General features: G+C 41.4%; 2 protein-coding genes across 8 annotated transcripts in view; both read right to left on the reverse strand.

Annotated features, from left to right (window-relative positions):
• On the reverse strand, nt 1–14,987 carry FBXO5 (F-box protein 5). 6 transcript variants are annotated; one of them, XM_007060340.3, is made up of 6 exons: nt 14,855–14,987; nt 11,769–11,877; nt 5,664–6,400; nt 4,993–5,083; nt 3,241–3,423; nt 1–1,047 (listed from the first exon to the last, which is right to left on the reverse strand). In XM_007060340.3, exons 3-6 carry the CDS (start codon nt 6,380–6,382, stop codon nt 796–798), a joined length of 1,245 nt encoding a protein of 414 aa, XP_007060402.2. In that variant the 5' UTR covers nt 6,383–6,400; nt 11,769–11,877; nt 14,855–14,987; the 3' UTR covers nt 1–795. The 6 variants fall into 6 exon arrangements, with proteins under 6 accessions (XP_007060402.2, XP_027678570.2, XP_037750939.1 ...); XM_027822769.2 differs by lacking the exon at nt 14,855–14,987 and adding an exon at nt 12,058–12,192; XM_037895011.2 differs by lacking the exons at nt 11,769–11,877; nt 14,855–14,987 and adding an exon at nt 10,464–11,093.
• Nucleotides 14,904–20,993, reverse strand: part of MTRF1L (mitochondrial translation release factor 1 like) — a 26,800-nt gene continuing 20,710 nt past the window's right edge. For both annotated transcript variants that reach the window (XM_043543172.1, XM_037895013.2), the window contains 3 exons: nt 19,920–20,037; nt 16,721–16,857; nt 14,904–15,370 (listed from right to left, as the gene is read on the reverse strand). In XM_043543172.1, coding sequence (XP_043399107.1) covers nt 15,155–15,370; nt 16,721–16,857; nt 19,920–20,037 — 471 coding nt within the window. In that variant the 3' untranslated portion in view covers nt 14,904–15,154. The remainder of the gene's footprint in view (nt 15,371–16,720; nt 16,858–19,919; nt 20,038–20,993) is intronic.

Genomic DNA, 20,993 nt, shown 5'->3' on the forward strand with positions numbered 1-20,993 from the left:
TTTAGCAATGTCACTATATACTTTTTTTTTTTTTTTTTTTTTACACACACTTTTTTGGAATGGAGTCAGTATGGCAAGAGTCCTAGGTCAGTTTGTAGCTCCTTGATCATACCAGCAAGGGAGGAATGAAGAAACACCAGTCAAATCCAAGATTAATTTCAGGTAAATCATCAGACCAGCTAGTGTTTTGAAAATTTAACTTAAAGTTCCAATTTTAGACTGATGAGGCTCAAATGCAAAGCATGTACTCTAAAACAAAGAGTCCCACAACTTTTTGTATATAAAAGGACCTCATTAATATGCACACTCCAATTCAAATTTCCACTGTAAACTCATTTAAAAGACTTTTCTGGAACAATAAAATCAAATATTACTTAATTAAAACAAAATTCAATCCTTAAAACAATTCTTCTTCCACCCCCCCATTGAAAAATGCTAGCTTCAGACACGTAGGAATACTTGCCAAAAATGATCATTTAACCTTGCTTTTTTTTTTAATTTAAGTTAATAGTTAAGAACATTCTTTAAAAGATACTGTAGAATTCGTATCCAAATTTTTCTTTTAAATTTTATAAATCAGTAAAAAAACATGTTTGGGTATGGACAAATTTCTGAAAATTCTCAAAAGTTTTTTAAAAATTGACTACAGCTGAGAAATGGATCTAGAATACATTCAACTTATTTTAAAAACAGATATTTACTAAGAACCACTCCCACATTCACTTTTCTTTAGGATAACTTTCATCTCTGAATTAACCTCTGTGATAGAATAGCAGGTGCTGACAGCACAACAGATCACAATCTCCGCAAATTCTGTTTGCTCTTTTTGGTGCCAGGAAGAAGTCCTAGCTGAGAGCTTGATTTCACAGGTTTGCCACTTGCACAGTCTCTGGAATTGTGGTAGCAGCACAGGCACTTGGTGCAAAAGTCAAAGCTACAGCTTTCACGGCTGCATGTTGCCCTCTGTAGATAGGAGTCATATTTTGCAGGTGAGCTGCAGCGACTACAAACCTTAAGATTTTCAGTGTTTTTCAAGGTCTTGGCAGCCTAGTGGGAAAATATACATTTATTTTTAGTGAAATAATCACTGGAACAAGTAAATACAAAAACACCAAGTCTTCCCCCTTGTTTTATAAGAGCCTGACTTTGTTAGTCTCCAGGGAATGTTGCAAGACTCTTCTTTTCACCCTTCTCTCTAAGGATGAGTGAAAGAGCTGGAGAGTGGTGGTATGGAACTCTGGTGGAGATTCTGTGGTGAGGTTAATCAACTTACTAGAGTTATACTGTTGATGAGCTATTGGATATGTACGGTTTTATGGAAACAGCTCTAAGACGCTTTCTAAAACATTGTCAAGGGTAACCAGAACATTGGACTAAGTCTCTCATTGCGGAGTAATAAATATGTAAGTAACTGCAAATAAGGCCTGGATCCCTCAGCCCTCATCTAAAGAACATATATGATGGACCTCAACTACATTTACTTTCATAAGGGACTACCATCCATTTAGAATTACATTCAACTTAAAACACTATAAATAGAACTAATTTTCAGAAGTGGTGAGCACCCACTCTCTGAAAATCAGCCCCCCTACTCTCCCCCCACCCCAAAAAAGACGCCTCAAGTTGGGCACTCAAACAGAGGCAGTCAAAAATCACTAATCAGTACACTCAGATTACATTTCCATTTTAGTCTTATGGATTTCATGGAAAACATACTAGAGTTTGATGTGGAATGGCTAAAAGCAGCAGCCAAAGAACAGCAATGAATGTGGGTTTACAGAAACTTTATACTTGTTTGTCTTCGTGAAGTCAGTATTGAATGTATTATCAGATGAAGTAACAGATCTGCCTAACCTGGATACTTTGCTGTGGACTGTAATATTTGTAACTTATTCCAACTATGAAGCACTTGTTTAACCTCATAATCATCTCTAAACAGGTAAAACACTGAATTTGCAGCAGCTATTAGCCAAGCAACACACCCAACTAAAATGAAGTCAGAAACTACTCTGATTTGAAAGACACCAGGCAAATGAACTGAACTGGAAAATTTGGAGGTTAGTAAATTGTTGAACAGCAAAAGCCATTGGTCCCAAAGTGCAGATTCAGCACATCAAGGACAACAGTCTTGTGGCCAAAGTAGGAAAAGATTAGTCTTAATTTTGAGGCAAACTATAAAGCCAAAGCAAGAGATACAATTTACCAAAGAAACCACACAAATCTGTGCTGAATGTTCCATACAATTTGATTGGGGGTGGGGATTCAGCACATGTATTTACAATTCATCTTTAATGTGTACAACAACAATACTTTCTAGATAAGCCCTATGACAGGCAAACAAGAGGGGTCCAAAACACAGAGTAATCAGAATTCTATCTTTTCACCATTTATGCTCCTTGGGAGATAGACTGGTCAGTTTAGTCAATTTCACCATCTGGTTGTCCAATGCTATTGTGTTAGGGAACAACATTTAAAACATTGTTGTCAAGAAGTTTCCTGAAAACACAGATTCAGCCTAGTTTTAGAGGCATGGCTATGATCCCTTCTATACAAGATGAACTGTTTTATGACAGGCTTCTTCAACGAAGGTTGCAGAGTATGTGAGGCCTTACTCTTGGGTGAGTAAAGGGGCTAAGAATACAAAACAAAACTTCAGCAGTCTCATTCTGAGGCGAGCTAGCATGTACATTTTTGGAAAAAGAGCCTTTTTTCAATGCCATACAACTTGAAGTAAGAGAAGCATAGCATGGGCAGGCAATATACAGATTTCCTTCCACAGTTGTGTTGATATGTGTCAATCTTTAAAAATAAGCTAGTACAGGCCTGTTAGTCATTGGCTTTTCTTGAGTAGACACTGCTAGTCATGTTATATTACAAAGTGAGACAGTTCTTTGAGGGCAGGGACTGTACGTTTGGAAAACTCACTGCACACAGATGGCAATCAGGGGGAAGCCACAAAATTACTTTTCACTTGTGCCCTGAGCTAAGATTTACACCCAAGTATTCTTCTCACAGCCTTATTCAATGAAGACCATCCCATTGTATCATATAACTCCCCACCCAGTTTTATACATACAGCAAAAATAGGTTCCATAATCTAAATTTGTCAGTTATGCTTGGAAAGTGTTACCAGTGGTTAAAATTGTGGTGTTCATTTTAGAAACATGAGTTACAAACTGTTCACGTGCTATTCTTGACAGCACATTAGTAGTTAAAGAGGAATAAAAACATCAATATTACCTCAGAAAACTCCATGTGTCGGCTGTAAGAACCATTCTGATTGCTCTGGTTGGATGATTTGGATCTGGATGCTTTTTTGGATGAGCTGTTTGGAGGGGCTGCTGTCTGAACAGAAGCTAAAGCTGCTCGATATAGAACATATTCCCTTGTTACAGTATGTCCTGAGGGCTGTACACTACCATCCTGTCAAGAGGTAAAATGAGGTTAAGATTTAACAAGGCTCCTCTAAGTAACTGTCAGTATAAAAATTTAACTTTGATGTAAAGTAGCTGTGTATCTTTAAAATAAAGTATTGAGGTTTTCTTTGTAAACTTTTCTTTGGCAAGGAAGTTTATGGTAATTTTTTCAAACCTTGATAGTAAGCTATGTGGCTTTCATTTTACCTGTACTTTTGGTGTAAGTAGCTATTCTCGTTACTATTTTAAAGGAGGGCTGTTAAACGATTAAAATATTAATTACAATTAATCGCAAGATTTAAAAAAGGTGATTAATCACACGGTTAAACAATAGAATACCAATTTAAATTTACTAGAAATATTTTTGGATGTTTTTCTACATTTTCAAATCTATTCATTTCAATTACAACGCAGAATACAAAGTGTAGAGTGCTCACTTTATATTATTTTTTATTACAAATATTTGCACTGAAAAAATGATAAACCAAAAAAAATAGTATTTTTCAGTTCACCTCATACTGTAGTACAATCTTTTTATCGTGAAAATGCAAAAGATAGTGCGATCTACAAATCGAAGCATGAAGGGGCATAGGAGTATTCAGCATATCTGGCACGTAAATATCTTGCAATGCCAGCTACAACAGTGCCATGCAAACACCTATTCTCACTTTCAGGTGACACTGTAAATAAGAAACGGACAGCACTACATCCCATAAATATAAACAAACTTGTTTGTCTTAGCAATTGGCTGAACAAGAAGTAGGACTGAGTGGACTTGTAGGCTCTAACGTTTCATTCTGCACTCAAAACAAAACAGTTATGTAAAAAAATAATTCTACATTTGTAAGTTGTACTTTCACAATAAAGAGATCGCACTGCAGAACTGAAAAATACTATTTCTTTCGTTTCTTTTTTACAGTGCAAGTGAGCACTGCACACTTTGTATTCTGTATTGTAAGTGAAATGAATATATTTGAAAATGTAGAAAAACATCCACAAACAATTATAAATTTACATTGGTATCTATTATTGTTTAACAGTGGGATTAAAACTGTGATTAATTTTTTTAATCGAGTTAATTTGTTTTGAGTTAATTGCTTGAGTTAAATGCAATTCATGGATAGCCCTCTTTTAAACATCTGTGGGACAACATGGTTTAGGCCACCATTAACTTCAATAATCTTCAATTATGCTGAACATTATTTCCAAGTTACCACAATTTTTAACCATTTAGACAAATCATGCAATTGAGTCAACAGCAAAATTTTAAAACAAAACAATTTTTTCATCAATATTTTGTCATGATGAATAGGAATGTTTGTCTCTTTTCCACCAAGAACTGAACTTTTAGTCCAGATTTTCCAGGTTTGCACTTCAGGTTAAAAAAAGGATGTCAAACTTAACAGGATTTAAACACCTCAGTTTAAATATCACAGGGCCCAGCTCAGAGAACATATTTTCAATATATAATCAAATAATTTTTTTGATCTTCATCCTCAAGAGCCACAGCTAGCCCTCAAGCAACAGGTTGTAGATCACTGATTCAAATTTAAAGTTATCAAATGCAGGAACTTACAGAAAGGCTTTTCACCGCTTTACTATACACTTTGAAAGCCCATTTGTCTTCCTTTAGAATTTTCTTCCATGTTGGACTCACTTTAGCCACACTGTAGTGAAAACACAAACACCTTAACAACTTCTGAAAGTAAAAAATAAACTTGTTGCTCAAAAATATGTCCAAGATCTAGTCCACTAGTGTAAGTGTCCTCAAGAGACTGAGTCCACACCCTCCCACCCCCTTCAAGAGGCAGGCTATTCCATCACCTCTTTTCTATTTATATCTGGCAGTACTCAAAATGTGCTAGACTTGTGCAAATATAAAACGTGAGAGGGTGCCTGTCCCAGTGAGCTTACCATATGAATGGACAAGAGAAATTTTTAAAATTTTGAACAGGCAAATAAACATTGTGTCATGGTAAGGGCAAATGAGTGAATTTTGGTAGATTTTCATGGTAGTTTTGTAGAACTGAAGTATTATACGTTTTCTATGAAAGATGCACATCACTCCTATATAGCAACATGCATCATGTTGAGTAATGCAACTTTTTAGGATACTTTTGAAGTTGTATCATAATACTAAACAATGTGCAGAAGTCAAGCTCATATGCACAGAGCAGCATCCCTTCTGGTTCCCACTAGCACTATCACTTTCCCAATGACAAACTCCCACAAGGTTAGTAAACTTACTTTATTAAGTCCATCTCATCAAGATGTCTTAAGATGTTTGCTAAAAGATGTCTGAGGTGCCTTTGGAAGAGTTCACCAAGAATGTCTATTCCATCTAATCCCATTTTTCTGCCAATTAGATTCCTAAGTCCAGCGCTTCCCCGGGAAACAATTCTGTCCACAATAGCCCATGATTTAAGATTTCTTTTACCACTTTTTTTCAAAGTTGAGCAAACCAGTTCTTCAAAATAGGTAACTGGTAACAAGGTTTTTTTGGAAAGCTGTGCTTGGCTTTGGTTCATGAGACAGTGATTTGGTGTGCCATATATATTTCCCGCCAGTAATATACTGTCCTCATGTTCTGTTGGATCATTGTACTCGCTGCTCAACATAGAGGAGTAACCACTCTCCTCATTAAACCTACTGTTTTCTAATGCCTCCATTTCACAGGCACCTTCACCAAATCTGTACAATACTTGCTGGTTTTCTTTGTTATGTACAAGCCTTCCTTCAGCTTTGGGGTCAAAATTCCTGGGGGTTGCATTCTGCAGTTCACTATGCAATAGCCTCTGATATTCTTTAACACAGTCTTTACAAGACCCTTCCTCATAATTCGAGGTAGAGGATTCTTCTAGTCTTGCCTTTACTGCATCAGTCTTTAATTGTGCGAGTCCAGAGCGGACATGGTTACAATTAAAATCACATTTCATTTTCGTGGAGTGGTTAAGGTTTGCTTTCATTATTTTCTGGTTTGTATCCTGCAACAAAACAACAAAGTATTAATCCAAAACAGCTCTAGCCAGAGCAAGTCAGTTGCACAGTTAAACCAAATTTCTCTATGGCAAACAAGTATTGTAGGTTTCCACTTAAGTGATGAGATTCCCTGTGAAAACAGGTTTCCCTGTGACTGTACTCTATGAACCAGGAGGTCCCTTCCAGTCGTATGTCCCTAATCCCTATGCTAAAAGCACACAATACCAAGAAGAAAATGTTTAAGTTGGAAGACATTTACCATCAGATACATACCAGGACAACCTGCCAAACTTCTGGGCTCACCTGTCCATTTAAAATTCATCCTATATGGAAATGCTCTAAGAACCCATCAATACAAGACTTTCGTCCTTTCCCAACAGACCTTTAATCTTAAAGAAAAACATTCAAATAAATGTTTGTATCAAACTGAATACTACAGAATAGATTATGGTGATCTTTTTAATGAAAGACCCAGTAAAAAAACCACATATTTTAATGTTTCACCATACGTCTTATACTAATGGACAATTTGTATAAATTTCCAGTTTTCCACAGAATACATGCCTATTCTTATACTTTCTGAGATGTCTGGGATGGAGAGTTCTACCTTCTCACTGGCTGCTAGATAGCGTAGGTGCGAGGGGGGAGCTTTCCTCTCTATTCTTACAAAAAAAAATGCTGTGAGGGAGGGAAAGGTATCACATAGCTCCGCTTCATTTCTTTTCATGGTGGATAAGCTCCATTTTATAGTTTCCCTATTTCTCTCCTGCTGACATGAAGCTCTAGGATATCTTGGACCAACTAGTCAGCCAGCTATCCTGCACTGATTGAGTGAGCATGTGTCCTGAGCTGAAGTTCTACTTATACTGTCTGAATTTAGTCAGAGCCAGTTCTTTCAATGGGGCTCCACAAAGACCCAAATTCTGTAACGGGGAATTCAGTCTATCATTTACAAAAGTAACATTCACAGCACATTTGAACGTCTCCTCCACTTAACTGCAGCCAACTTGAAATGAAATGCAAAAGCTGTTTTATACCAACTCCACTATACATTTTTCAGAACGAAACTGAGTAACTTCTCCAACTGAATATGTAGGAGGGTGGGTTAGTGGGCAGAATGCAATTTCCCAATTGTAATTTGGATACCATACAGGCATCACTTTTAAGTCTTGCAAGAAGTGCCATCAGATCTTATTATGAATAGGTAGCTCTTCTCCAAATCCACACAAAACAGTAGTTATTGAAAATAGTACTAAAAAAATGTATCTTGCCAGTTTTCAAAAGCCAAGCACAGTTCGGCCAAGTCAGTACTTGAAGGAGATCCTGGAAGCGGAAAACAACCCAGTGCTGTAGGAAGTCAAGTATTCAAAATGTGGCACTCTCTCCACAGAGATAGTCCTGAATCTATACTCCAGCATGGAGTTAGGGCACTCTACTACTTGAGTGCATGCCTTTCAGGTCCCAATCAGCGATCATTAAAATTCCAACAGCACCTTTTCATAAGAATAGAGTGTTACCCTGGATATAATTGTGCCAAAAATAATTCACTAACTTTTTTTTCTGCTTTTTATGATGGATATAATGGCATCCTCACTTCCTGTCTTAAACACCATAGTGCATTCAATGTATTTCCAAGTGGCCCCTAGAACAGTGCTTTTCAAACTGCGGGTGGCGACCCAGTACTGGGTCGCGGAATGTAAGGCACTGGGTCAGGGCAGCTGTGGTCAGCACCGCCAATCAGGCTGTTAAAAGTCCCATCAGCGGTGCTGCCTGGCTAGACTCTACCTATTCTGACACCTCGCTGTGCCCTGAAAGCAGCCAGCAGCAGGTCCGACTCCTAGGCGGGAGTGCCACTGGGCTCTGTGCGCTGCCCCCACCCCGAGCGCTGACTCCGCACTCCCATTGGCTGGTCCTCGGCCAATGGGAACAATGGGGGGCAGTGCTTGCAGGCAAGAGCCGGACCACTTCCGGGGCACAGCGCGCTTCCAGGACAATCAGGAAGCCTGCCTTAGCACCCCTGCTGCGCTGCTGACTGGGAGCTGCCCGAGGTAAGCCTGCACCCCAACCCCCTGCCCTGAGCCTCCCCCAACCCAGAGCCCCTTCCTGCACCCCAACCCCCTCATAGAATCATAGAATATCAGGGTTGGAAGGGATCTCAGGAGGTCATCTAGTCCAACCCCCTGCTCAAAGCAGGACCAATCCCCAATTTTTCCCCCGATCCCTAAATGGCCCCCTCAAGGATTGAACTCACAACCCTGGGTTTAGCAGGCCAATGCTCAAACCACTGAGCTATCCCTCCCCCGTCATCCCCAGCCCCACCTCAGTGCCTGCACCCACCAGGCCAAACTCCCTCCTGCACCCCAACCCCCTGCCCCAGCCCTGAGCCCCCCCCACACCCCCAAATCCCTCATCCCAGCTCCGCTAGGTCATGGGCATCAACAATTTTCTTCAACTGGGTCGCCAGAAAAAAGTTTGAAAACCACTGCTCTAGAAGGAACAGTGTTAGTGAGAGGGTTCCATGACTTAAGGAGGACAATTGGCGGGCAGTCACGGAACTGGACATGCTGCTTCTTGGATATTAATTTGCCACCAGGCAGAACCAGGATAGGGGCTCCTGCACAGGGTACCAGGCCAAAGTACACTTCAGAGGCAAGGCGGAGGTGTCCCAACCCCCACCACGAAGGGGAGGAAGTGGTGATTGGGGGGGGGAGAAGCCACCCCCAGGCACAATTTTGCTGACTCGGGGCAGGGCATGTTTGGAAAGCTAAGAAGTATCCCTTAATGTTAATGGAGATATCCCTTCACATATGTTAGTGGTGAAATAGGAGGGTACCCCATGTTTGCCCTGATGGATATTTCTCCTATGTGTTAATAGTGTGGGGAAGAGATGTGATCTCCTGCACACTGGGAATAGCCTGAGAAGTGTCCTTCCATGTGGTCATAGTACAAAGGCAAAACCAACTCCTGTGTTTGCGGAGACTGAGGAGTCCCCAGGATTTTTAAGGGGCTACAGTCATAGGCATTTCCAGGAGTTTGGGGAAAAGGGTGTTCCATAAATGTTTGAGGTGGAGGGAAGAAGTGTCCCCTGTATATTTAGGGTGATGCATATCTTTTTGGAGTGAAATAAAAATAATTGGTTCTCTCTGTGTACTGTGAATGGGGCAAAGATGTGGTTCTTGTATAGCTGAATCAGTGAAGGTGACCCCCTCTGGGCTGTGGTTAGAGAAGGTGCCCCTAATGGCCTTGTTTGCAGCACAAATAAGTTCCTGGCCTCCTTCTGCGGTCTCTAAAGCTACATCAGCTCCGTGCATCTGTTCCTAGCGTGGTTAGTACATTGCAGGATCTGAGAGCTGTCAGTGTATTTCCATTCCCAGCACCCAGTGCCTGAGCTGGGCCGCTGCCGACAGAAGAGCCCCCAGCTCTGCCATCCTCACACTGAGACAGGTCTTGCCTCCTCTTTCCCTCATTTTTAATCACCGCCCCCCCAAAGAGGGCCGCGGGGCCAATCTGCCGCCAGTTTAGGCGGTGTCCTCTCCCGGCGGCATGGCCTGGACGGGCGGGAGACGGGGCTGCGCGGCTGCTCCTCAGCCTTCCTCCCGCCCGCCAAGACCCCCGGGGCTGGCGCTTCCCTCGCTTGGGGGGAGCAGCCCGGGGCCCGCCATCCCGCCGCAGGGCGGGAGACCGAGAGGAGTGACCGGGGGGGGAAGTGGCTGCAAGGCCCTGGGGAGAGGGTGGGGGGGTGATGGGAGGCCGGCGGCCCCCGAGGGACCCCCGGGCTACCTGCCGGGTCTGAGCCACTCGGCGGCCGCCCTGGGGAAACCCCCGCCCCGAGGCACGTTCGGTTTCCCCAGCACAAGAACCGAGGCACGCAGCCAGAGCCCCGCTCCCGCCATCCACCCTCCAGAGCCCGGGGCCGGGGCGCCCCAGCCCGGGCACGGACGCCCGGGCACCGAGCCCGCCGTGACCCGGGACGCGTCACAGCCCCACCGCCTCTGAGACCGGGACAAGTCAAACCTCCCGCCGCTGCGGCGGCTCCTCAGCCCCGTCCCCCCCGCCCGGCCACAGTACCTGGGACGCTGCTCCCTCCGCGCGAACCGCGGCCGGTGAATGACTCTGGGCGGCTGCCGCGCTTGCCGGGTACTTTTAAAAACTTTGAATTTGGTATCCAAAATCCCGGCGGCCAATCAGGTGCCGCCCCACGAGCCCGGCCGCCAATGGCGGGGAGGTTGTAAACGGCAGCCAATCCCGGGCCTCGCGAGGAGGAGCCCCTCCTCCCTCGCATTTTCCCTCTTCTGAAGGAGAGGGGCGAGGCAAGCGCGAGCCCGCGCTCGCGCCCATGGGCGTGTCCAAAAGCAGGGAGGGAGGCTGGCAGCGCGCGCTCTCCGGGGTGGACACGTGGAGCGCGGGAGACAGAATGCGGCGCCGCCAGCAGAGGCGGCTTTTCTGAACGTCCTGATTGCCTCTCTGGGTCCCAGCGCTCGCGCCATCAGTAAGCGCTGCTTCATGCAGTCACCCCGCGCCTGGGTTCTCTACCCTGGCTGTGCCAGGCAGCTTAGATCCCTTTTTAAGGGAAAAGTATTTACTGCAGAGGACTGGGACATGTGGTAGCTACTGAGGTTTATTTGCTAAAAGAAAAGGAGGACTTGTGGCACCTTGGAGACTAACAAAGTTATTTGAGCATAGACTTTCGTGAGCTCACTTCATCCGACGCAGCCAACGAAGGGAGCTTGTAGCTCACGAAAGCTTCTGCTCAAATAAATTTGTTAGTCTCCAAGGTGCCACAAGTCCTCCTTTTCTTTTTTCTAATACAGACTAACGCAGCCGTTACTCTGAAACCTGAGGTTTATTTGTAAGTTCTCTGACCATGGGTAAATCATTCCCTCACCTTTGTGGCGCAGTTTCCCCAATCTGTTGTACCCCATTGGCAGCCTGGAGGGTGGCTTAACACCGATGTAAACTCCTTGGGATCATACCAAGGGAGACATGGAAATGCAGATCACTCCCATATGCTAACCAAAGTAGAACAGGCTCACGTTAACCATAAGCTGCAGAAGAGTCTGCTCCTGCTGGAATTCTGCACAATGCAGAATTAATATTCTCTGCAAAATTTTATTTTTTCCAGCAGAATTTATTTCCCCCCTCCCAGCACTCCCTAGCAAGGGCGACAGGTGCTCCTGCAGCCAGACAGCCTGGGGCTGACAGCTGGAGCATGATGATGTTGTGTTATTCTGACACATAAGATATGCTGAATTTTAGAATATTGTGTGCAGAATTCCCCCAGGAGTAATTGTCTCTGTAAATTAATGTCTCCTCCCCTTTTATATGTTATTGTACCATTTAATTATTCCCTTGAACTACAGGAGTTTCACTTACCTTCTGCTGCAGTTTGGTTTAGGCCTGGCTGTCAGAGTCCAACCTTCTCCCTCACCCCCAGTGGTTAGCTGACCAAAGTTCTTCAGTACCCCCAAATATTCAGTGTCACCTAGACAATAGTGGAACAGAGTTTAGCAGGCAGAATCCTATCTCAGCACTGGCGTGGCTGTGCAAAATGTTTAACAAGTATCCTCCATGTCAGCAACATGGGATTTACTTTATTTGGAGAAAGGAGAGGACGGAACAGGTTCCCCTGCTGCCCCCATAATAAAACCAACAATCCACTCACTTTAGACTCCGCTTGCCTGGCTACTAAATAAATTTCCAAGGCTATTAGAACAATGGCAATGCTTATTCCTTTAAATACTTCTTGTCTATAAGATGCTCAGTTGCAGTGAAGAGGGAATTCAGGATTAAGTCCACCATCTGCACAAGACAAGAATCCAGGTTTAGAAATAGGCAGCTATTTAGGTTTAAATAAGCCCTTCTCTTTCCAGCAGCCATTTTGTTCCCTAAGTGATCCTGTATTTTGGCCTTCGTACTAAGCTCCATTCTGTAGAGCAGTGATGCATGCTTAATTTCACCCATGAAAGTAGTTCCACTGAAGTCATGGGAGTACTTATACTCAAAGTTAGGTATATGGATCACTGTTTCCAAGAGTGGCGCCTTTACACTATAATTTTGGTATCATTTATATGCAAAATCAGAAGCTATTATGTGTCTGTTAGTGCAACCCCCATTCCTTCACGTTCTTAAAATCAGCTCCAGTGGGAGCACAATACAGTCATCTCACATCTCAGCGGAGTTGTATCAACACAGGAGTAGTGTCCCTGAAGCCCCAGAGTTGTTGAGAAAACAGTCCCTCCATCAAAACTAACATGGAACAGAGAGGTGATTTTAAGAACTCAAGAACTTGAAGGGAAGGGGGGTTGCACTTACAGATACACAATATGACCTTACGCTTCTGATTCTGCATATAAATATACCAAAATTGTGACGAGTAAGGCTCCATTCTTGCAAAAAGTGGTGCAGATACCTAACTTTGAGTGTAAGTACTCCCATCACTTCAAAGGAACTACTTTCATGGATAAAGTTAAGCTTGTGCATCACTGCTTTACAGAATAGAGCTTAGTACTAAGGCCAGCATACAGGATCATTTTAGGAAACAAAATAGCCTCTAGAAAGCCAAGCTTAAATGAGCACTTACTTGTATACAAAGGACTTGTATATTTCCTGGTTCAAACTAGAGAAGCGAGTAAATGTAAGATAATGGAATGTAGATATAAATTTTGTTTAGTTTTATAATTGCATTCCTTAATTGTTTACAACACATTACATTTTGTATGTACTTTACTGAAATTATGTTTATAAGCAAACTCCTGCAAAGTTTGTCACACATACTAACTTATTTTTATTCTAATATGTTTTGGTGATTTTGTTAAATAGAAATCAGAAGTAAACATTTTTACCCATAGCAAAATTTTTCCTCATTATATGAATCATTTGTTGCTCTACAGATTTTATTATATATGCAATATATTATAGTATGGTCTGGTATAAAGATTGTGCTCATCACTTTGTGTGTGTGGACAGTCACAATTGCTTTCAGTGTTTTGCATACCCAAATATAAATGTAATGTTTCTCATTTACCCTCTGTTTTAACCACACAAAAAAGATCACCAGCAGATCAGAGAGGCAGAATTTTCCTTTACATAAATCATGCTGATTTGTCCCTATTATCTGGTACTGAAATAAGATTCTCTGGTCTGTAATTTCCAGGATTACCTATACCACCTTTAGAAAGACAGATTCAAATATAATTGCTACCCTCCAGTACAGCAGCTGGAGAGAATAGGTATTTTTGTTATTAGCTAAGATACTTTATATTTAATTAGCGTTTGCCCTACTCCTGCAAGAACTGCCATCTTTAATGACACTGGCAGGACAATTTGCACTGCCATCCCCAGGCTGGACCATTCTGAGTAAAGGACTTCAGATCTCCAGGGCTGCTAATGCAACTCTTACACAGCCATGATTAGTCAATACAACAATGTATACAGACAATAAAAACTCCACCTTTACAGATGAGATTAGCATCTTGCTGAAGGTTACAGAAAATAGTCTAGTCACCACTAGTTTTCTAATAGCATATAACCTTGATATAACTGATAAAAAGAGGAAAGCAAGAAATAGAAGACCTGAAGTTCAGGCTTCAAGAGAGTACATCCAAAATCCACAAAGGAACTTGGGCATTGCAACGAGCCTAGCTTCAGATGCCTTGAAAATCACAGGAATCCACAAAGCCTATGTTAGATGCATAGGCTCCCTATACAATGCATGGGAACAGAGAGCGCACCGTAAAATGGGATACACAAAGATCAGCAAGTTAGGCATGCAGCTGCCTAAGCTAGCAGGTGGAAGATGCTGATGGGAAAGATGTGTCCTAAATCCCGGTCATCTCAGGTGTCTGTTAAAGTTCGGTGCCTAAATCTGGTCTGCAGGGAGGCACCTATTTCTGCTTGTGATCCACAACCAGGAACCCCTCTCTTGGAGTCAGGTGACTTAGGTGCCTAAGTCATTTTCACAAGAAACAAACAGTTTAGGTGTCTGTCTCACGCCACACAAAATGGCTGTGGGGAAGAGGGGGTCTCCCTTCTAATCTTTAGCTCAGTGCATGAGGTACTCAGCTGAGATATGGGAGATCCTAGTTTAAATTCCCCCCTTTGCCTGATGAGAAGGGATTTGAATAGGGGTGTGTAACCTCTAAGGTGAGTACCTTAGCCACGGGACTATGGGATATTCTGATGTAGGTCTCTCTCAATCTCTCTTGTTGAATTCATTCTACTTTAATAAGATAATTAAATATTAATTGGGCCAGAGACAGAAACAGAGTCATTGTGTAGTCAGGTGGCTAGGTCACTCACCTGAGAGGTAAGAGTAGCCCACTCACTGCTGAGCACCCTAACCACTAGCCTAAATGTTATAAAAGGGAGGCTCCCTGCATCGTTGGCTTTATACTGTATGGAACAGATTTTTAAGCTCAAATGAAGCCTAGAACTAGAAGCAACTCCGTTTTTCTGCATACCTTTTGAAAGTAGAGCAGCAATGTCCAGGTGAGAAAGTAAAAACTGCAATCACTTCAAACTCAATCATATTTACTTTAGATTTTCTACACTGTAGTCATCTCATACAAAAGTCAACAGTCTTCTACTCCAGCAAGTAGGAAAAAAAACTGTTTAGCAGTCATGAGGAGATAAATTAATTCTTTTTGGTGATTTGAAATGCAGTTTACACCTCCTGTGTGATGCTCCAGCAAACAGTCATGCAGCTAATTTGTGCCAGGGTAGCCATATCTGTCATTACAGGTCTTAGCAAAGAACAAAGTTCAGGTCAGATTTGTTTTTACATTTTCTGAAATAATTTCCATTAAAGTTTCATAATCAGCACATTCCATCAGGGATGTTATCATTTCATCTAACAGTTCTTCCCCTAACATAAAACTTTCAATATGATGCACAGTTCTGTTTATCCTGTGGTCAGTAACACGATCCTGTGGAAAGTTGTATGTTCTGATCTTCTCAGATCTTCCTTTGGTCCCAATCTATCACATAAGAAGAATCAGTTTATTATCATGGTATTCTTTTTAAGCATAGAATAATATACTGGTTAAGCATTTGAACGTCAGTTTTTTACTTCCTACTAGAAATACACAATATTCATGACAGAGATATAGTAATACTACTAACCTACAGACCTGTTCACTACAGCTATGGCTAAGAATAACAAGTTCCTAGAGTTCTTAGATCATATATATATGAAGAACTGTAGTGTTCTTTTAGTTATTACAAACCTATATGAAGTGCTAGAGTAGCAATCACTGGATAATAAATGTATATGTGAATTAAAAACTTGTACTGTCTCTAGTATTCTGGTTACTGTACTCAGCAGTTGTTTTGTTTCACCTGTCTCATTAGGTCTATAGATCTTGTATAGCACTGTGTATGAAATATAGCTAGAATACAAAGTTTGACACTGAACTAGAATACATGTTTTGTGTATGTCATTTCACACTTAAAGGTCAAATATTTAATAAATTATCAGGTTTAGAAACGTATGCTCTATCCTACTGCAAAGCCATAAGTCTTTCCTTTCTAATGGTACATAGTTTCTAGGAGGTTATCAGACATCAGCCCTTTACCCTGTCACTGACCCAGGACTGAATATTGTCCATCATGTACCCGAGATATTTTTCAGACAGGTTAATTTAAAAAACAAAGTCAGCGGTTTGAAAGCTATTCAGAGGCTTAATGTGGGTAGTACTATGTCCTGATGGAACTAGATAAGTAGTCAAAAGTGCAGAATGCGTGATCATGCTGCTATTGACATTACATGCATGGTAGATAAGTTTTTTTCAATCCCTGTGTATGACAGCTAGCTCAATGTGTAAGATTACTAGCCAGGGTGAAAAATAGCTGTGCCACCAAGCCCTACCCAAGCCTTATGCACTGCAATTTAATGGAATAAGACAGCGGTTCTCAAACTGTGGGTTGGGACCCCATTTTAATGCGGTCACCAGGGCTGGCTTAGACTTCTTGTGGCCGGGGCCAAAGCCCGAGCTCCACCACCCGGGACTAAAGCCAAAGCCCAAAGGCTTCAGCCCTGGGTGGGGGGCTCAGGTTACAGGCGAGACGGTGGGGCTTGGGCTTTGGCCCTGCTACCCGGGGCAGCTGAGCTTAAGTTTCAGTCCACCCTCCTGGTGTCACTTAATTTTTGTTGTCAGAAGGGGGTCGCTGTGCAATTAAGTTTGAGAACCCCTGGAATAAGACATTTGTGCACTGCATTTAACTTTAATATATCGCAATTAACTTTCTTTTTAATCTAATTTTAAAACGTAACTTGCTCTCAGCAGTCCCATACGCATAGAGCTATTCGTTTGCAAAGTAAATCCTACCTGAATCTTTCTGGCATTGTATCTCTTTCTTGTCTCTTCTTCTAGTTTGATGCTGTATAGTTTAGCACGAAGCATTTGCATAGCTTTCTCTTTATTTCTGATTTGAGATCTCTCTTGTTGACATTCAGACACTACACCTGATTACAGCAAAAATATAATCAGATTTAATGTTTAATAAGAATACGTACAAAAATATTGTTGTGATTCCATCTTCAATGGAGATTATTTTTATGTTAAAAGTAAAAACAAGCTACTACTTTCTTTACCACGTTAAGGGAGGCAAAAAAATAAAATCCAAAATCTGTAATAGTTAAGGATGCGATTTAATCACGGAGGTCACGGATTCTGTGATTTTAACAGAGTTCCGTGACTTCTTCGGCTTCAGATTCAGCCCCACTCCAGCTTAGGCTTCAGTCCCGCTGTAACCATACACTGATTTTTTTCCTTTTTGTACCAGGACAGTCCTGTGAATTTTGCTTAATTTTACCATACAAAATTGTATCCATAGTAAAAGTTTAGCCTGAAATTCTGGGTTGAATTGCACAGGTCCTTTACCACATACACAAGATGTTTACATTTATAATTGAATACGATACGCTACAGGGAGTCTGTGGAAGAAGAGATGAGTGATGTGATCTGATTCACAGGTGTGGAAGATAATCTTAGCATCTATGTTTTGCATGATCTTGATTAAAGAAATTTAGGAATTAGGGAGGCCAGAGAAGAGGAGCCTGCAGTAATCACTGTGGGAGAATCAGGGTGTGGACAATTATTATTATAGCACCACACAAACATGCGCTAAACTCTTCCGCTATAAAAAAAAATATGGTCACTACCCCAAAGAGCAAGAAGTGTGAGTAATGAATACCGGGAAGATAAACAAACTGATGGGAATACAGGGGTTACAAAGCAATTTCATATAATTTCTAGGATTTGTTTATATACCTTGCTGGCTCTATAAGGTTGTGTTTTTAATACTGATTGTTTATATAGTTTAAAAACTTTTTTTCCCTCTGTAACCATAAGGGAGTGTGAATGGAGCGGATACAATAGGAATAATGGAAGTGGGAGAACAGGAACGTAAAAGGAGGGGGTGTGATGGAGACAGGCACAAGAGGAAAGAAGAAATAAAATGGTATAGGAAAAGGTCAAGAGATGAAGCATGGCATAGTAGGCAGATCAGAGAACAGTTCATAAGCTCATATAGCAACAAATGTAATTGGTTGCTGAAGTCCACCATCTTGGAGTGTCCGTCTATCATTAAGAAAACTGTGATTATAAATATGTGCTGCTGCTGCCCTGGTTCCCAAGGGAGATGGGATATTTAATGCTCTGCGGGGACTTGGCTTCCTATGTGGGCGTTCCATCGTTCAGTGGAAGATGAAGGGAGGCTCAAGAAGATCTAAAATGCCCACTGCTAGATGGGACAAGTATTTTAGTAACCAGAACCGAGTAATAGTGATCATCTCTGTAAAATAAGTGGTAACATTCTGGATATGTTGGGAGAAGGCGGCATAAGAGATGACTCTGATGTTGCAAAACTAATGGCAATGGGAGAATAGAGTGAGCTCAAATAAAAGGGGATGCCAACATAATGAGAGAAGAATGGAGCCTTTGAAAGAGATATCTGAGAGGTCTGAGGAGAATCTGGACCTATCACGGCTATAAGAACCAAGGGAAAACAAGGTGTTGAACACTGGAGTGATCAGCAATACTGAGGCTGCAGAAAGAGATAATAGAGATTCTGGAATTTGGCTCTGATGATATGTCGGAAATGTTGATGACAGCAGTTTTGGTGGAGGTGAAGAGTGGAAGCTAAATAAGAAGGGGTCCAAAAGGAAGCTGGATGAGGGGAAGTCAAGGCAGCTGTTGTAGATGGCACACTGAAAGAGCTCAGAAGTGAGTAGAAAGAAGATTGTATGGCATTTGGAAGTGGGTGGCATTTAAGGGTTTTTTTTTTGTTTGTTTGTTTTTTTAATTTTTGAGGATGAAGAAATGAGAGTATGCTTGTATGCTATGAGGAAGGAGCCAGAAGACAGATGAAAGTCAAAGGCTGAGAATGGGATCAAGGAGACAGGTGGAGGAGTTGCAGTTACCTGCATTAAGGTAGCATCAATACACTTCAATTAGGAGCGGGGCCCCACAGCAATAAGAACCATGTTAAATTGAGAAAGACACTGCCTGCTTCAAAGAGCTAACATTGTAATGCTAAGTAGAAAAGGAGATACCCTGTTCTCCAGATGCTGTGGAGGAAAGGGGAGAACCACCAAACACAATTGTTCAGTGGGTCTCAAGCTGGCTCCTGAAGATCTGTCTGCTACTGCCTCTCGTCCTTTTTTCAGCTGCTAAATTGCATTAAAAAACTAAAAATATAAATCTTCCATCTATGCAACTGCTGTAGTTGTCTCAAGGATGTTATTGTGAATAAAAAGGGAGATGGTTTAATGAACTGGATTGTAAAAGGAGGTGGTCTGCAAAACTGTGAATGGGGGAAGAAGTGCTTGACAAGACATTAATGAGCTATGAAAACATTTGAGAATGGAACTTTATTGTCTTCAAGGTTTCAGAATAATCTAGAGTTGTATCAAAAGCAACAGAAATTGATTTGTGTGATAAAATCATCATTGCTAACTAAGAAGAGGCAAAACTCCAAGTATAGAGTACTTCCACGCTCAAGGAAATCATTGTCCTAATAGTCTGACCTGCTTTTAAGCACTACTTCTCTTTATATGTGAAATTTAACAAACATGGAAAGCGATAAATTGTAATCAAGAGGATTACAGGCTACCCCCTGAAAACAGACATGTATCCCAGTGCACCTCAATCTTCAGTTCCAACACTAATAATTTAGTACTGGACCCATGAAACAGAAGCCACCAGGTTTGCCAAGAGGGATAGTGGTTTTGTGATGTGGAGAACTGTCCACTGAGATCTAAATTTGGATGTAATTTTATAAAGTTTGTAGAAATGAATAGTTATTTCACTAACCCTTTCCAAAACCCTTATCCCATAAGGATTTTACAATATTAAATTACATGAATTTTTGTCTCCCAGTACTGACAATTGTTCTTACAAAGCGACTGAAGAAGAAGTAGAATTATTTAGCTTTTTGATCTTTCAACCTGATAAGATATCTGCATTTTAGTTATGCCAATAGTTTCACATTGTAGATCCTTTATTAAGAGTAACATTTAGGTACCTGTTGGAATATGAACTATCCGTACAGCGCTGTCTGTTGTATTTACATGCTGGCCCCCAGCTCCACTGGCTCGCTTAGTTTCAATTTGTAAATCTTTGGGATTAATTATCAGATTGATCTGTGATAGGGAAGATAGAACAAAAAAAACCAAACCAAACCAAAAAAAAACCCACACACATCTTTGTTTCTCCTTTCTATACAAATGACAGTTATTTTTAATACAAACGTTTGGATATTTTTTTAAACAGTATATTTCAGTAGGAGATCAAAACCATTTCAAGTTGATGAGGAGTGTGATGAAACAGCCAAACAGTTACAGAAAGCACAATACAGTCCTGTTGATCAGACTGCAGTGCAAGCTCCTCTGAGGCAAAGATCAATACAAAGCTTTAATTCTCAGCTAGTTCAAGGGTGTTAGCTCAGCAAATCCCTGATGAGAACAAAATTCTCAGCAAATCTTTTTAGGGGGAGAAAAATATGGAATTTATAGATAATGCATATGTAAACAAAAATCTCTAAATTCCACATTTTTTGGTCCCAGTTCTTTTGTCACTGTGTCAGGGATACAAGTCCCCCTTTGACATGCCTCTGGTGAAGTCCAGCTAAGAAGAGCCAATATTTGGATGAGGGATTCCTGAGACATTTTTCCCCCACACAAACACCTCCTGTGACCAATTTGTATTCCCACTTTCCATACACTAAAGCATTCCTCTGAAATTGTAAACAGACTTTGGTTCTAAAACGTTGTTTTTGAATGGAACATTTTTCATGCTTAGGAAACACTTTGTGTAAATAAAATATAGAAGCTAAAGAGATCTTACTCCATACAAAGTAATTCTCCACAAGCTATGTAAGGGAAAATCCTATTGAACTCACAACAGTTTGTTGGTGGGAAAACGTTGTGAGGCAGGAATGTGAAGAAATCCACAAACACACACACTTAAGTGTGCCAGTGCTCTCTAGCCTCTCCGGACATAAATATGGTCACTAGACACAACATGACTTGGGGTTTTTCAGGGAGCGGTCAAAAGATTGAAAAAGGAAAGATGTCTTCAAGACGGCAGGTAAGGGGGT

Source organism: Chelonia mydas, chromosome 3 (assembly GCF_015237465.2).
Source record: "Chelonia mydas isolate rCheMyd1 chromosome 3, rCheMyd1.pri.v2, whole genome shotgun sequence".
NCBI classification, from domain to species: Eukaryota; Metazoa; Chordata; order Testudines; family Cheloniidae; genus Chelonia; species Chelonia mydas.